The sequence below is a fragment of the Parasteatoda tepidariorum genome, chromosome 8 (assembly GCF_982258835.1).
Source record: "Parasteatoda tepidariorum strain Cologne lab strain chromosome 8, Ptep-v5.0, whole genome shotgun sequence".
Classification (NCBI taxonomy): domain Eukaryota; kingdom Metazoa; phylum Arthropoda; class Arachnida; order Araneae; family Theridiidae; genus Parasteatoda; species Parasteatoda tepidariorum.
The window spans coordinates 46,099,554-46,118,743 of NC_141762.1; the positions used below are offsets into that span (position 1 = coordinate 46,099,554).

At 26.8% G+C, this 19,190-nt stretch overlaps 1 protein-coding gene across 1 annotated transcript in view; it reads right to left on the minus strand.

The window, feature by feature from the left end:
- LOC107445842 (TWiK family of potassium channels protein 7) overlaps window positions 1-13,780 on the minus strand; it is an 82,781-nt gene extending 69,001 nt beyond the window's left edge. The window contains exon 1 of the mRNA XM_016060333.4: window positions 12,025-13,780. Within this exon, the coding sequence (XP_015915819.2) occupies window positions 12,025-12,487 (463 nt within the window). The 5' untranslated portion in view covers window positions 12,488-13,780. The remainder of the gene's footprint in view (window positions 1-12,024) is intronic.
- Window positions 13,781-19,190: the final 5,410 nt, after the last annotated feature.

Genomic DNA, 19,190 nt, shown 5'->3' on the forward strand with positions numbered 1-19,190 from the left:
AAATAACCAATTTGTTACTAATGATATTATTGATTTACTTTTGTCGGTGAGTTATAAATTTAGATAAATTAACTGAGTAAATAGTAAATTTGGTCCAGAAAGCCTGCTTATTTTAATAAATAAAGCATATCTGTTTTATAAATATTTAATAGATATTTTATATATATATATATATATATATATATATATATATATATATATATATATATATATATATATATATATATATATATATATATATATATATATATATATATATATATATATATATATATATATATATATATATATATATATAAATCCTTCTTTTTTATAATCTAAGAACAATAATATGTGAGATACGTTATTTCAATTGTATCACGATTTAGGAAAATTTAATAACCCTTCTAAGCAATATAATTTCAATTTACAATATTGATTTTAGTCGGTGGCTCTTATTTTATTTATTATATCATTATTTTCACATCACATATATTGTAATTCGATAAATTATAAGAAATATATAACTTTCCTATAACTTGACAAATATTTTCAAAACATAAATACTTTTTCTTACTTCACATATAAAGAATAAATACTTTGAATAATTTTTTCCTTCTACAGTAAACAGTACTAAGAAGGCTATTGGAATATTTACATTTAATACTTTTTCAAACAGAATTTAACGAATGTTACTTCTATAAAAATACTCCTTAAATTTATCGGTACTTAGAAAGCCTTTTGCCCATTACTTTAAATTTAATATTAACACTTATATTTAAGTGTTAAAAAGCGAATTTTTTTAATAATAAAAACGAACTTATTACAACACCGATATTTTAACCTGAAAAAAACATTTTTTACTGATTAAATACTTTTTTTTCTGAAACATACATCTAAGATTTATCAGTTTAAAGCTATGCTCTAAAATCGTACAACTTGCCGAAAACTTAAAAAAGTGTTAAAATTAACTCTTTTTTTTTTATTTAAGTAAACTTTTAGAATTGTGCAATCGATTTATATATGTATGGTTAATTTCTAACTCAAATAAATTAAAGATTGACCAACATTCAATCATTTAATGAATAAAAAATATGCTTTTTATCTAAAATACTAGAAAAATTTATAAATTGCAAAAATTAATCACATTTTAAAGATTCAAAATTTAATCACAAATTTAATTTTTATGCTGATTTAGCATTTTTATGGCTTAAAAAAATGTTTTTATATGAATTTAATTAATACATGCAAGAAGAAAATATAAATAATATATATTGCTATTTATTAAAAAGAGGTCTTCTGACAACAATTTGAAGAAACAACTTATTATACTTCCGTACAAGAAAAATACGTTTAAATGATAAATAAGAGAAAAATTGTACTAATTAAACTCGAGATAAAACATCTGCGGAAACAAAATTACGCCTGCATTTAAATTTAAAAAGTCATTGTGTCAACAAAATCACAATTAACTCTTTTAATTTGACTTTTAAATTTACTAAGTAATTTAAATAAGCTTTATTCACTCATTTAGAGAGCAGAAATGATTTTAGAGATTTTTTTTCAAAAAGGCAATGAAATCTTTTTTTGGACTTTTATGACTAAAAATATATTTTTAGAAAATAAAATGAACGCATAAAAGCTCTAGGCATCTATTAAGAAAAGTGCTAGATTTACTAATAAGCTTCCTATAAGGTGAAACATTTTAACGTAAATGATAAAGGCAAAAGTAAAAAAAAAATTAACATTAGTTTGTCCGGGTATAGAATTTTTATGAAAAAAAATAATATTATTAACAAAATGTTTTTAATAAACCGATAAAGGTTAGAGAATTAATACGAAAGTACATTGTTAAAATATTTAAAAGCGTATTGAACAACATTGTTGTTCAAATTGTTTCGACCTTAATACGATATTAGGGTGAACAATAATACATTGCTTTTTACACTTAATTATACAATATTTGCTTTTACTATACAAAAGTTCTACTTAAACGAAAAAATCGTTTGTTCAACACAGTATAACATAATTGCAGCTAGTTCGATAATTTTTTGTTTCAACGTTGAACTAATTTTTCTTAGATGCACTAACTTCCTTAAAAAACACGTTTTTTTATTGATAAAATATTTTTAAACTGGTCCAAATAAAGAAAAAAACAGCTACTGATAGGAAAAAAAGCCAAAACGTGGTTGACCTGTTTACTGCCCACCACATTCTCCTGATTTAAGCCGCATGGATTATTTTCTTTGGTGTGCACTTACAATTGTTCTGCGCGACTGCGTTAAAACTACTGTGAGTTAAAATTGCTGATTGCAAGAATCGTCTGAGCTATTGTGATATCCAACAACATCCAGGTATATTTTTTCGCGTTTCTCAATTCATAGCTTGGCGGCGAGATGCATGCATGCATCGCTAGCAATAGTGGAAAGATCTTTCACGTGTGAACAATTTTAAGCATGTTTCGTTATATTTTCACATATCATAAATCATAAAATTTAAAGGAAATAATTTTTAGAACTTGATATTAAACTTCATAACCAAAAAATTAATAAACTTCTCACCCGATAAAAGAAGAGATTTTAAGGTTAATATTATTAGTTTAACACATTTTAATTCTAACCTATTCTTTAAGATTTTTAAGAATATTTTGATTGGTTAAAATATTAGGTTACAATTTATTTGTAATAATGAAACAGATTTTCTTTCAGCTATTGGGAATTTTAAAATTGCATTGGAGAATAATAATTTTCCTTTTAATTACTGTAATTATAATATTTTAATTCAAGTTATTTTATAGACTTTCAAATAATTCGGCCCATTCTGTGATATTTAGGATTTTTTTATTCCTGAAGCATATAGATAGCAGCACTTTTTTGAAATTTTTTACTCATTGAATGTTTTTTGCTTTATTTTTCAAGATTTTCCAAAGAGGTCAGCACTTGATATATTTCTAAAGTTTTCTTAATTATTTGACAATTTATATATATATTTTTTGATTTGGTTATTCTAACTGTAACTTTATCTTTATTTATTTTTCTTATTTGTGGGAGTTTCATTACTAAGTCTTACTCTGTGTACTTTTAAATTGTGTTTGTATGTTATTGATTTTTCATTGCATTTACATTTAAATTTTTCTAATTGCATTTTCTTATTTGTTTATCCATTATGGGGCCTCGGGGCATGGCCAGTTTTTGGCACGACAACTGACGACGGAAATGCTCCTGCCTTTTGACTTTCAGCGTGTCCCCTGATGAAGTACCGTTTTGCTAACACACATATCTAAAAATAATTTTCGTTTTTTTCTAGAATTGTGTTTCTGACTTTCTAAATTATTAAAAATAAGGCAAATTTGGTTTTAACTACTTTTAGCACTTTCCCATTTTGATTTATTATCATTCTAAGTGTTATTTACTTATATTGTCTTCTTTCTGAACTTGAATAAATCAATTTCATTCTTTGATTTGATTCAAAATTATCTTTATTTAGTAAAATATTCAAACTCATTTAGTAAAATATTCGACTCATTTAGTAAAATATTCAAAACTGAAAAGTAAATTTAACCAAACAAGTGGTTTTTATGCCTTGTTTTAAGTTATTATAGTGAAATAACTAAATGTTACTAAATTTTCCAAATTTTATCGCATATTTTAAAGTTTTATTGTATTCTTAATTTTACCTAAATCGTTTACTAAAGCGCTTCGGTAAAAATACCGAGGTTTTTAGTGTTTCCATATCAACAGAAACACGATGAATTTCGCCACACACTTGTTTCTGTGTATTAATCTAAGAATAAGATATTTTTTTGTAAAAAATAGGTATTTTATTTCAATTTAAAATTTAGAACCTCTATTTTAACTGCAGAAAGAGCTGAATTATTAATTGTTTCGCTAAAAAAGGAAACACACAGACACTTTTCTAACAAATATTTCAAAGAGATTTTATTTCTTTAACTATAACAAGTGACTTGCATACATTGATAAACACTGTGTTGAAGTACTTAGAGTACTTGTATTATTAGTAAATAGACAAAGAAATATTTCTTCATCATGAAAATTAGGGAAGATTAAATATATTAGTACAGATGTAATTAGTTTAAATTAAATACCTCATTTCTTTAGAAGAGATTTTTAAAATAAAAAAAAATCCTTACCTAAAAAAATTTTTATAATTAAACATGGAACAAATATAAGTGCCCACACCTTCCTATTTTTCTTATTTGCATAAAGCATATTAAATTTAAAAGCACTTAACTTTAAAAAAAAGAAATTTTTTTCTAGAAGTGAATTACTAAAGTATGCGTTGAAAAATCTAATAACCGGTGTTAAAAACTACGGCGTTCTCATTGAGCCTGGATTTAAGTTTTTTTTTAAAAAACTCTCCTTTTTTTATTATAGCATAAACACTTAAGTTATTTTATTGAAATACATTCTGCAATGCAATATAGAGCAGATTTTAATTTTTAACCTAAACTCTTCTTACTTCATTTTCTAAAAATGGTAATTATTATCTCCAAAATTGTGTTTTTCAAAATCAAAAATGTCATGCTAACAGAGAACAGCCGGATTTTGGACTTACCAAAAGCCGTCACTTGGTGTCAATTTGATCTTCATTAGAAACTGATGTCATTCGTAAGTAAATGGTTTTATAAATGATGAATATTAAAAAACACAATACATAAGGGGTTTTATAGATTATTTTTTTATTAATGTAATGAAAATATAAAAATATAGAGTAATATTATATAACAGATTATTCTTTCATAGGAACGCAATCCTTATGAAAATAAACAAGCGATGTGAATATAAACAATACGCATTAGGCCACAACATGTTTTAAATGTGTAAATTCCATCATTAGTTTGACTTTGGCGTAAGCGTACTGCAGTATATCCGCGCGACGTGAAAAAGACAGCGAATTATCAAAAAATTGGTTTCAACCATTTCTTATAGTTCATTTCTCATAGTTACCGGAAGTTTTCTTCTGTTCTTTGCGGTGTTAAATAGCTTGTTTCTTTTATTTCATAGACTGAAATTTATGAATTAGGAGCTATTTGATGCACAAACACTGATTCGTAGTTCTTCAATAAGGAAAAGAATGAACTTGCTATGAGTAGTGAAGGTGACAGAAAGATTTCTTGAAAACTGTCCAATTAATGAGGACAGCAACATCACAAACTTCGTAACAATATGCGAGTCACCTACAAATTTTACGTAATTTAGAATAGTCAGGTAGGTAATTTAGAATGTCACAATTTTATCTATTGTAGTAAGTGATAGTGCTTTACTTCTACTCGATGCTGCCATCTGCAAACGCATTCACATAAATGCTATTCAGAATTATGTTACTTTTTTGCTTTTGCATTGCGTGTTTTGCTTCCATTTTACTACACAAGATGCTTTCCATGTTTAGGCTTAGAATTCCATTAATGTGGGAATTTCTTTTAACAAAAAAAATCACTTACAAGTTTTACTGAGATATAACACCTATCAATAGTCTCCTTGTGTTCAGAGTTTGGATGTTGCCTCATACTCAGGGCATTATAATTTCCCAGATTAGATTTCAGTTTGAGCCGTTTTTTCTATTTGAACAAATAAAGCTAACCATCGAAAAAAACTTTTATTTTTTGATTTTATGTCAGTTGGAAACAAAAATTTGAAGGTTTCGTTATGCGGCAAATTTGTATTTTGACTTGTTTGGCAATGAATATCCCCCTTTCAGTTCCCCTGCTTGTTCTTGTTCAGGATTATAAAATAATAAAAATTTATAATCAGGATGAACACTGTTTCTTTCAGACTCAATAACGAATTTGTAATGCAATAACTATTTCAAACATCAAGTCTAAGATACATATAATTTAACGGAAACTATTACGTGCATTTTTGAACAGGGTATACTCCCATTTCTGTTTTACAAATCATTTTTGAAAGGTTTGAAGCATTTCAAAATCAAAAACAGGTATAAGAATTAACACTTTTCTTATGGGGTCAAAATTATCTCGTTTGGTTGTTTTAGGTAGCTCTATAATTATTTATTTTATTGCTAACATAAACGCTTGAAATTTTAAAACAGTATACTTAGAAGCAATTTAGAAAAAGTGAAAAATATTGCCTTCGAAGCTCACGTGCAATCTTAAAAACAACATAAGAAATGGCAAAAAATGATTAAAATGATCCCAACGCCTTATCTGGCATTAAAAACTACTATATTCTCAAAGAATTATTTTATTGAAATATAGTCAACGATGCAGTAAAAACATGTTTTAATTTTTACCGAAAATCTACTCACTTCAATCTAAACAAATGCTAATAATTCTCAAAGAATTGTTTTATTAAAATATAATCAACGATGCAGTAAAAACATGTTTTAATTTTTACCGAAAATCTTCTCACTTCAATCTAAACAAATGCTAATTATTATCATCAAATTTTTGCTTTTCAATATAAAAAAAGGCTATGCTAATGGTTAAGAATGTTTTGAATTTTCGGGAATGGGGAAACAAGTCGATGCCATCCATCATCGCGAAACTTCCTTTATTTGTGTCATATCGTCTGCAGTAGTTCTGGAATGTAAGAGAAAAAGGCCTAACCCTGGTTACCCGCTGATGTTAAAATATGCATATATGCAATGATCGATTGCTACAGCTGGCAGATTTCTCATCTTATTTTTTTATCTGTACAAAATGTGTAAAAGATAAGTGCTATATTTAACGCTTTTCTTCTTTTTTATTTCCGCACGGAAAATGGATAATATGAAACGAAAACAAATACGGAAAATGAAAAAACAACTACTTTGATAAAATTATGTTTGAAAAAAATATTTTTATCGAGTCAACAACTCTGTTTTAAGTATATAAATAAATCTTTCATTTCATTTGAATGTTACATGAGCTTTCATTTCTTTCTATTTTAGATTATGAGATTTGAAAGATATGTGATAAAGCAGAAATAATAATAAAAAAATACTTATGCGTTTATAAATTGGGAGGAATTTAATACATTTACACATTTTATAGTTTAGAGAATTTGATTTTGATTAAAAAATAATCCACTGAATAAACTAGGAATATTTTTAATGAAATAAATTATATGGTTATTATTGCTACATTTTATTTTTCACTTTTAATACATTTATATTTCAAAAATCGGTTTAATTTTCTTAAAGTTTAAAACGGCAAAAATGTTTCTTTCAATTTTTTACAACATCGTCAACAGTATTTAATAACTTAAGGAAAAATGCAAATAAGGAAGCCTAATCATCAACACAAGGAGAATTCTGCCTTAGTAACAAGGTAATGACATAAATATGTGAAATTTATATAAATCTTTCATTTTTCAAATATTTTTATTTTTTAAAAATTCTGCACGTGACATTTATTTTTGAATTTTTTTCTAAATTTGGTGTAATTACATTAAATAGCAACGGTTTCAATACAACCACATTTCTAGATTATAGAAACAATCCTGTCTTAAAAATAGAAAACGGGATCCAAATAATATGCAAAATATAATTTCGTATGGGAAACGGGATCAAAATACTATGCATAATATAAATTTTGATTGGAAACAGGGTTCAAATGGTACGCATAGTCTAATTTCCTTTTGGAAAAGGTGCCCAAATAATATGCGTATCGTAATTTCTTATTGTAATAAGGGTGTGAACAGTATGCATAATATAATTTCTTAAATGAAACGGGAGTCCAAATAATATGCAATCATAGGATTTCTGCTTACTTTCATATCTTTTCTGATTAAATAATATAAATTCGTTTTCTGTAAAGGGAATTGAAAAGATACACTGTTAGAAATTTCTCTGAAAAAATGGTTAAATAACAATTTATTGAATGGTTATTTTACCCTATTTAATCAAAACAGTCAAATAACAGTTTGATCACTATTTTATTTATGGTTAAGTTTGAGAAAAATTGTTTATTAACTACTTTTCCTTAATACGGTTAAACACCCCGAATTTTATCGCACTCACTAGAACGACCTAATGAAGCTACTTACTTCTTTGCAAATGTGTACATATCATAGCCGAGCGGGCTTATCTGTCAATCTCATGGAACTGGTTTATGGTACCTGGCAAAACTGGAGTTTGAGTCCTAGCGTTGACACTACAATATTTCCTCCATTCCCTTCAATACATGAAGAATTTCCAGTGTCCGGCGCACTCCAATGCCCATTACCTAACGAAAAGGCGAGCTCCTATTTCTAGTTAAACAATTACATCTCTTTTTACGTTTTTGAAAAATGCTAGTAGTAAATGGTTAAAAAGCCGTATAGTTTCGTATTCATGACTTTATAACCATACTTTTTGTAAATAGTTTCAAAATCATAAAGGAGAAAAATGTTCTCGACCGTAAACTTTACGGTTAATCGGATGGACAGACAGCTGCCAGTTATTTTACCGTAATTTTAGAAGGAAAATTTTAACAGTGCACCAACGATATATTTTTATTCTGAATATTTAGTTGTAATGCTATCTCGTTCTGCATTTTTGCTTCTTTTTGTGACTTATAGAGACTGAGAACATAAATATATTAGCAAAATTTTTCTTTTGCTTAACCCACTGATGGTTCTGCACTTACAAAGTCATATTTAAGCTGCTGTTTGCAGTCAAAATCAGTTTTTCGATGTTATAAGAAAGGGAAATAGTGTATAGGGAAGAAATTTTTCCTCAATTTTGTATCTTTGCTGAACCTCCATTAAGTTAAAAATAATATAATAAAAGTATTTATAATCATCTAATCATAAGTTAACAGGACATAAATTATAATCATATTATACAAAATGCAGATTACAATTGAGTCATTTTGAGACTTTTACTGCATAAAATTACATTATGTATTTATTTTTTGTTTTTTCGGTATTAAAAAAATTATTTTCATCCATTTTATTTTAGTCATTATATATGTATTTGTTTATCACTATTGTGTAGCAAATGGAAATTTTCTAAGTAATAAAAATAATGAATACTGACTGCTAATTAATAACAATATTATATTTGATGAAGTACGTCTCTCGTAAGTTTTTTTATTAATATTTATTGATTATTTTACAAATTCCCAAATAGCGAGTATAATAATTTACTATGCAGCGCTAATGCATACATTGTTGAAAACAATTTAGTATTATTACTAGATGTGAAGAATTAAATGAATATTTTTTTAATGTTAATGGTTGTTTGAAAAATAAGTTAGAAAAAATTGTAAAACACGAGTAAGAAGACTGCAAACCAGACTTAACGACAGTACTGTATGCTATACTGATAAAAATAGCGCCGTCAAACCAACCATAATATGATAGAAATGGTGTTTTTGACTCCATAGGTACACCAAAAAGATTGGTAATCTTTACCGAAGTGCTTTGGTAATGATTTTGGTAAAATTTACCGGTACAATATGGATCTATAATGTGTGATAAAGTTTGGCGACTGCGGTAAACCAATTATTTGATTAAATTTACTTTTCAGTTTTGTATATTTTACTAAATTTATCGTAATAAGAATTAAAATTTTGAAAACCAAAACTAAACCGTTGCTATAAGAATGGGAGAAAAATTATTAATCAGAAATATGTTTTTTTTATACCAGAAGTGTCCTTACTATACAGGGTGGTAATTTTACTAGTTTTTTTTCTCCTTGATAAAATCAACAACTTTATAAGTTTTAGATCCTATGTTCAAAACGGAGTTTTATAAATATTTTCAAATTAAAAATATCTTGTATAAGACAATTGTTTTTAATTAAAAAATGAAGGAAAAGACAGAGAACGTGTTTTAAAAAAACGTATACACTACTATGTATTCATTATATGTTTATTTTTAATATAATTCAAATTTAAAAACACTGTTTCACATTTAATTATTCTTTAATTACCCATAAAATGTTTTCTTCTAATGGATGCTATAATAAAACCTCAATGCATTGGTGTATTTAAATTCTAAATAAACTTACTAGTTTTAAAACTTAAGATTATAGATAAAATTAAAAAATCCTAGCTCTGCTAAGTAAAATAATCTTTCTACTGATTTATTTTACATATTTTAGAATCCATAATGTCATTAAAGCTTATTCGAATATGCCAAAAGGTTTTATTTTATTTTCAGTATTGATACTATACTTATTTATAGTATTATAAAGCTAACTAAACTTTTATTTTTGAAAACAGACATCAACAGTTATAACTTAGTTAAAATACTAAATGCAATTTGATAAGCAAAAATTTAATGGCTTTGATTCGTTTTGAGAATAAAAATATTTATTAATATTTTAAAAAACAGAAATTAAATAGATTGTTAAAAATGAATTAAGAATGAATCATTTTAAAATTGTGCCAAATTTCGAAGATATAAATTTTGAGATTTACTACTGCAACATATTAAATATATAACACTTGATGTTTGAATAAAAAATACGATGGAAAAGAATTATTTTCGGCATTTTACTTTCTGTCATTGAGTTAAAAAAATACTTACAATCATTTAAATATTTGATTAAAAGTTTATTACTTTTCATAAAAGTATATTGATATATTTTTTTTACGAGTCACTCTATCTGAGTTTTTTTTTAATTCTTAAAACAAAATTATTGAAGCTACAACTGTTTGATAAATAAAAGCTTTTTTTAACAAACAAAAATCAATGCTATAATAATCATATTATTTTTAAAGCGTTTATCTTTCAAAAATCATTTAAATGTCCAAGAAAAAAAGTATCAAAGGAAAAGTCTGAAGAATATGATAAAGGATGCAAAAACTTAAAAGATCATTTTGAAATCTATGTTATTATGACGAAAATTAACAGTTTTGAATTCACTGACATTACAATTAATGACAGCACTTTACGATTTCTGAATGTTGTATCATCCTGTCTAGAAAGGAAAATTAAAGATTATCAATAATTAAAAGGCAATTTAATTTAACTTCTTAATAGCGTACTTCTCCTAAACAGTAGAAAAGCGCCATACTCTAAACTTTTAAAATTAACAAATACAGAGAAATATAACAGTGATAATTAGCTGCATCTAATGTAACAGATAAATATTACGATTAAGTTTTCAGTTAATGTTAAAAGCTTGGCAATAAACTAACAATGAATCAAACAATGTATTGATTGACTTTTTATCAATGGTTGTAATTATTGACTGATAAGATCGAAAGTTAAGAACCATCTTTTACACTTATCATTTTTAAAATAATATTAGAAAAAAATATTAAAATATTTTCATTAGAAAATTAAAAATCTTGGAGTATTATTTTCACATAACCCATTAATAAAGAAATAAAATAAAAACTAATAAAGCTTTCAAAAGAAATACTCTAGAAAAATAATTAGATTTAAAAATAACAATCATTAAGAGTTAATGAGGACATTTTCTCCATATTTGCTGCAGTTAAAACAATAAAATCAATAGCTATGCTCGAAGGTTTATAAGTATGATAAATTTAAAGTTAAATTATTTTATATGTAGCTCTCTTATAACCTTGAAAAAAGTTTATTCCCCCTTTTATGATATTTTTGTTTCAGTTTTTCAGAAATTTTGTTTCTTATTATCATCTAAAAGTCAAAAATAACAATATTTTTTTTAAAAATTTACCACTGGGCAATATTGATTGGTTCGGTGTTTTAATTGTATGTAAAAACGATAGAATCATATTTATTTTTAATAAAAAGGAGCTAAAACATATAATAATCTATCTAACCTCCTGTTTTTTTATGAACGACACATTTTCAGCTTACTTAAATTTTCTAGACTTAGTTATTATTTAAAAAAAGGTAGCTTTAAATATGTCGAAATATGTTACACATTTCAAACATATTATGCATTTTAAAAACATAATTTTGCACTCTCATAAATGTAAAAATGTCCAAGATACGTTTTCTATTTTCGGAAAAATTGTGTTTCTTTGTTTGCTGTTAGTTACTAACAAGATTCGTTTTTAATAGCTGTCAGTGTGATTAAATATATAATAATTTTAAACCATTAAACATTTTTCTTCAAAAATATTATAAGAAGGTATTAATGAATTTGGGTAAAGAAACTTACCAATGGTTGTAATGACAGTCAATGAATATAGAAAAGCCCCAGAAAAAGACCACTGTTGATTTTTACCATCCTTTCCATCATATCCATCTTTAACAGCAGCAATTAGTTCTGTTTGAAAATGCTTCACTTCATGGGCAACCATTCGCGTCCAATTATCCTTATAAAGTACATTAAGATTGTCCGTTATTTCCCAAAGCCGTCGCACAGTTTCAGATCTTAGTTGGCTTACTTGGTGAGCTTTTTCTTCCTCATAAGGGGCTTCTAATGCCCTGAAAGCGAATGCACCCATAACGCTGTATCCAATAACCAAAGCACATAGTCCAACATGTGAAAAAAGAAAAGTGGTAAAACGTCGACAACAGCCTTTGCACTTGGATTCTCTGTGGTGATTACCTCTCTTCCTCGGAGGGCGGTGATGGCCGGGGCCCATCATACCACCAGTACGATTCATTTCCATTTCCATAACTATTTCTTCGGGATTTTTCTTTGCCTAAGTTAAGGAAATATGATGCATCGTATACTGAATTCCCAAACATGTCCTTAACATCTTGTACGTAATGTAGAACTACTTAAACTTTCGGATCAGTGCACTAGTTTTTCAACTGGGATGGCTGACATTCCGTTTAAAAATTTATTGACGAACACAAACTAACATAAGTTTTTTTTTCGTTGGTAAAGTTTTATCCTGCGCAGTAGAATATAAAGGACATGTTTTTATAAAATAATTATTTACTCATACTGGATTATGTGTACTAAAGGAGAACTTCAAAATTAATTTCACTATACAAAAATTTATGCATTTTAAATATAAGCTAATTTCTTTTAAATTTATTACTCCTTTATTTTATGAGCCAACTGAAATTTCAAAAAAAATAGAAAGTGTCATGTCTCGCAGTATGGTATGCAACAAAATTCAAAAATTCTAAGTAAATCAAGATGGACATCCATGGCCTTCATTCATGAAGTAAAAATGGTAGCCATGATCTATATTGACGGAGATGAAATTTCAAATAGCCATTATCATCGTAAATTCTATAAGCTCTCCGATACAATCGCCTTAAAATTGCAACAAATATTAACATGAGCATTGGATACAACATGATTTTTTCCTAATCATGAAACTTAAATATTTCGAATAGTTCATTAAGGATCTGTGTAGCCTTACTAGTTATTATTTAAAATTTTGATTTAAAATTACATGATATTTTGAAACATTTCATGCATGTTTGTTTTATTTAAACAAACGATCGTGTACAATTTAAAACAGTTTAACATTGGTTATAATTGTTCACAAAAAATTTAGTAGACACAGGCATTTTTTTTTCTAAAGAAAATGCAGATTCTCTGCATTGGAACAACGCATAATAAACATAATCCTGTGGCCACACATTCGCTAATTTTGAAGCAGAAATCACATGGCACAAGTAACAGTAGTAGCTGGATTCGGCTGATAGGCTTAGTCGAAATCAATAATAAAATTCAACTCATAAATCCTGACAAAAAGTAAGAAAATCTAATGAAAATGATCTCTAAAGTGACGACAGAAAATCTGAAATTTCTTCAATACTGCTACACAAGGAAAAAAAAATTTGGTGAACTCATAGGAATCCTAAGAATTAGATTTGACTCCTATCACACAAGTTTTCCTACACGGTAAGCAAACTGCAGAACCATCTGACTCAACTGCTGTGAAACGATTTGAGCTCAGTATTAGAAGAATTCCATTCCAAAGCTTCGGCAGGGAGAAGAGAAATGCGCCATCTTGTGGAAGTAATTTCATACACTGCCGGTTATTTAATTAACTCGTTTTAAAGAAGAGGCATGTGAATGAAATGAAGTAATTAGAATTTTCTTCATTAATTTTTAATTTATTTATGAAATTCAATAGATGATTTATTTTAATATCTTATTAAAAGTACATATACCGAGTCCTATTTCGACTAATTAATTTGTGTTGTGTTTTGTTTAAATGAAGATTTAATTATTAAAATAAGCTTTCGAACGCAAATTAAATTGCTGAAAATATGAGTATTTTTCTTTAGTTTTTGTATTGTTTTTCATTTTCTGGCAATTTAAGAGTGTTTTAATCTTGAATTTTTAAAACAAAGATTAAATTTCGTAGTCAGTTATTCTTAATTTTTTTCCATGCTTCAGGGATTAAATTCTTTTTTTTGTGTTTATGTGAAATTAAATATCTTCAATATTTTAATTGTAGTTATAAAACATCAGAGATTTAGCAATTTTATTTTATCATTAGCTTAATTATGTGTAAAGGAAATTTATTTTTAGCTTTATTACAATAATTTATTATTTCTTTTTTTCTTTTTTAGCCTATAGATAAAAATATATTTTATGTACATTTTATTAAAGAATAAAATGCTTATTTCAGACATTTTATAAATACTTAGATTGGAGTAGTAATATCATTTTTAAATTCATTGTAAAATCATTGCAATGCATTTTTTAATAATGTATAAAAATTCAAATTGAAAGATTTTTCTTTTAAATATCCAAATGCTACTTTTTAATATGAGGAAGTAAAAAATGTAAAGTGTATCAATTTGATAGTAATTTTCAGACCTCTAATTTGAAATATACTATCTGTCTCCAATCAAATAAAACCTCTAATCTGAACTTCAAATATAAAGGGAATTTTAATTATTTTAAGTTTATATAAACAAGCCGTCCTTACTTATCCTCTTTGTGCCGAACTTGCACACAACGCCTCTAATCTTTTTCTCCACACACTCCTGTCTTTGGCCAGGCAACGCGCTTCTTCCTATGCAGCTAATCTTACTCTACTAAGATCTTCCTTAATGCTTTGTTGCCATGTTAGTTTCAGTTTCCCTCTTTTTCTCCTTCCATCAGGCTCCCATGAGTTTGCAACATTTGCAGGATTGTTTCTATCTGTTCCTAGTATATGGCTGATCCATCTCCATCTTCGTTTTAAAATTTCTTCATTGACAAATGGTATATTAGTTTTTGTTAAAAGATCTTTATTTGTTATACTATTGAGACAGTAGATTTTTAGTATCATTTTTAAACATCTATTTTGAAAAGTTTCCAGCAACAAGACTGTCCATTTAAACAAGACGGTACATTTTAATTGCATAGAACAATTTCTAAGTTATCAAAAAATTAATAATGGGTCCTATGGATTTACTCTGAAGTTTTTTGAGTTCCGTGTGTTTGAATAACTTTTTAAAAATCAAAACTGACTGATATGGATATAAGTTACACAGTTATCAAAATTAAACAGTGAACAATTAGTTGACATATTTCAGTGAATTATACAAATTTTTTTAAAAGATGTTTTATAATATATTTTAAGAAGGTGTTATAACGTTTTTGGAATAATCGTTGTCTTAAAGATTGTGACTTCTACAAATTATAAAAAACACCATCTAATTTGTTACGGGTGTAGCATTTGGTGTTACGGATATAAGACGCTATGATTTTAAATTATGAATTGCCTTTCACAAAATGGAAACCATAAGTACCCAAAAAATTACAAAAGGACTTATTTAATTTAGAAATAATAGCTTTAAACGTTATAGGAGTAGTTCTGGAATTTGATATTACGGAATTGAATTTTCTAGGGAAAAAAGAATTTTATTAACAAATTTTTAGGAAAAACAAATACTTCTTTTACGTTCCTTTTACAAAAAAATATTTAAATAAAGTTTTACAAAATAAGAAGATCGTTTCTTGATCATGCTTGGGATTAAATAAAAATGAATAATGCTCATATTTTAATTGTAACGTAAGAAATTTCCGATGCCGTAATGAAATTTATTATGGGGAAAATTAGAAAACTTTCGTTTTTTCTTTGAGTCTGTTGAATCTTTAATAGGCTTAGCATTATTTTTTCTGTATTTTAGCGTTTCTTAAAACAGTGCAGGTTGCTGCACTGTTAAAATTTTTATTCTAAAATTACGGTAAAATTATCGGCAGCTGTCTGTCTATCCAATTATCTGTAAAGTACATGGTTAGAAAAATATTTTCTACAATTACGGTTTCAAAACCGTTTACAACTAGAATGGTTATAAAACTAAGAATACAAAACTATACGGTTTTTAACCACTTACAAATAGCATGGTTAAAAAACGGTTAAAAAGAAATTTTTCTGAACATAGAAGCTAGGCTTGTCGTTAGATAATAAGCATTAGGGAGGGCAAGACGCTGGAAATTCCTCATGTGTTGAAGGGAACAGAGAAAATACTGTGTCATCAACGCTGAGTCTCGAACCCCAATTACCAACTATGTCGATCATTTTCGTCGATCCCGAGGCAGATAAATTAGCCTCCGCGGCTATAACATGTGCTCAGTTGGAAGGAACTAAATAGTTTCATTAGGTGAGCTTAGTCGCTGCGAAAAAATTCAGATTGTTTAACCGTATCTGTTGCAAGCAGTTAATAAACTGGGTTTTTTTCACAGTTAACAGCTTAAGTATCATCTTACTTATGGCTATTTGAATGTTTTGTTTGAATATGGTAAAATAACCACTAAATGAATTGTTATTTAAACATTTTATTTCTGAGAAATTTCTAACTGAGCTGAAAAAATATCAACATATTGAAAATCAAGAAGTTTCATTCAGATCTGTCAATGAATTGTCATTTGGCGAATCTGAGATCATTGCATATGAATATATTCTTCCTATAGTGTATGCGATTGCTGTATACATTATAGTTTAGTCATTTGTCCAGTATGCCCTTTATCCCTCTTTTTGGTTTGAACAATGGTGAAATTCTTGCTGAAATCCATCCCATGAATACGTACTCTTATACACATACTCTTATCTGATATCTGATTTTTGCATTCATGAAAGTAAAGGTGTTTCAATGTATTTATTCACAATGTTTAAGAAATGAAAATTTCTATAAAATTTTTAAAACACCATAATATTGCAGTAAGTGTTGAATTAAATTTCAATTTAGAACGAATAATATATCCCATAAAATATCACTATTTTTAAAAACAATGTCATAAAAAAAAGATTTTTTTTATTATCTTTATTTGAAACCAAAATTTGGTAGTTCATTAAAAATTTTAGAGCAAATAATTTATTTAATACAAATAATTTAAATTCTACATTTTCACCAAAAATGAAACTACATATTTCCTGTCATTCGAAAGATTTTCTGTTGCAAGATTTGAATATATAATCAACATCATAGGTAGAAATTACCAGTTACCAGTAACTAATCACCAGTAACTAAAAAGGTATGGACACATTTTCAATAATCCATATCCATATCTTGATTAGTCTTTTAAGTTAGTAAAAGGAATTTATATGAAAAAATCTAATAATTTCTAATAACACAATTTTGATGAAATATGATATTTTGTGTCAAAAACATTCACCAAAACATGAAACTAAAAACCACAGAAACTAGAAGCCTCATTCAAAACAGAATACTCTTCCATTAAGAATAATAGTTAGTATGGAGGACCCCTGTGAATTATTTCACGGTAGTTTGAGTCGTAATCAACTTCTTGGAAAAATGAATCAGTGATTATTTCAAGCCCTAGCACCAAATAATTTATCCAGAGTAAAATGCAATTTCTTTTAAAATATTATTAAGTTTTTAGAAAAATATTTCATCTGAAAACATTTACCTTATAAATACGAGACATTCTAAATTAAATCAAACTGAATTTTGGGACGATTTAAAAGAACAAAAGTTAAGAAGCTTAATCATTTGGTCTCTCCCAATTTTTTTTATATCTAACGATTATTATTATTCAATTTTATTTCTTATTTGAATTGAAATTCTCAATTTGTTTGGACATGTAACAATGTAGATATGGTACGTCTGGAACTAGTTTTTAAAAGAATTTCATGCATGCTTAGAACGAAAATGTTCATGGAATTTAAAGTGTTACTAAATGATCAAAAGTGATTTGAAAAATATTGCTTGCTTTTGATTTAAAAAAAAACTCTTGCTAAATTTATATAAATAGATATAAATAAAAAATATAATATTAATAGATTAAATACTGAAAATATTTTATTAAATATAAAAATGGAGTATTTAAATGAGGCCCTTATTTCACATAGCTCTTGAAGAAAATGACACTTGAGTTCTCAGTTTAAAATGGCGCCATTATATAATTCCTAACCAAAATAATAGTCTCATTAGTCTTACTGGTATTCTATATAAAATCTTAATTAGCAGGTGACACTATACCACTTTATTGTTTTCATGCGAAGAAAACTGCTTTGCTCTTGCTTAAGTTCGTATATCAATCGATTAAACATTGTGATGCAATACGTTAAAAATAAATACAAATAGAAAGTATACAAAAATCTCCTGAATAAACACCCATTACATAAATGTTTAAATATTAAAGTATTGCATATTAACTCGTGCAAAACATATAATTATTAAAAAACTACAGTGCGTCTAATAATTTGGCAGAATTGTTATAATACGCGAATATAATACGTGATACAATAAATAGTTTATATAATATATCGTATAATTTATGCAATCGTAGAATTTATATTATGTATCGTCTAATTTAACCAATTGATGCACAAATGTAAGCAAGTGTAAACTGGTTTGAGTCGCGTAAAAACAAAAAAGCTGTATAGTATCACCTGATAATTAAGATTCAACATAGAATCTTATAGTTCATCTAATGATATGGCCAGGGGCTGTATATGTTACAAGAAATCAATCTATGTAAAATTAAAATATACATTTTAAACTTTGAAATGACATAAATATATTAAATCTGCTAAAGTTTGAAATTTTGATATATTAGTTAGAATCGCCCGGTATACCCTACACTGATGTTTTTTTAAGGTCAAGTGCCATTGCCCGGTGTATATTTGCCCGATACTCCAAACACTGATGTTTCTTCTAATCTGTCGTCAGTAAGTATTAAAGTATATAAATAAATATAAATATATCAAATAAATATAATAATATTAACGAATAAATTAATATAAAATTGGATATAACAAATATTTCGGACATTCACCAAAGTGACTATGTGATTGTTGACATTCACCGGTGAGAGTCAGAAATAAGGGTATTTAGCAAATATTTCGGACAAACACCAAGCGACTACGTGAATGTCGACATTCTCCTGATTGCGGTGTTTCACCGTAACGTATATATATATATATATATATATATATATATATATATATA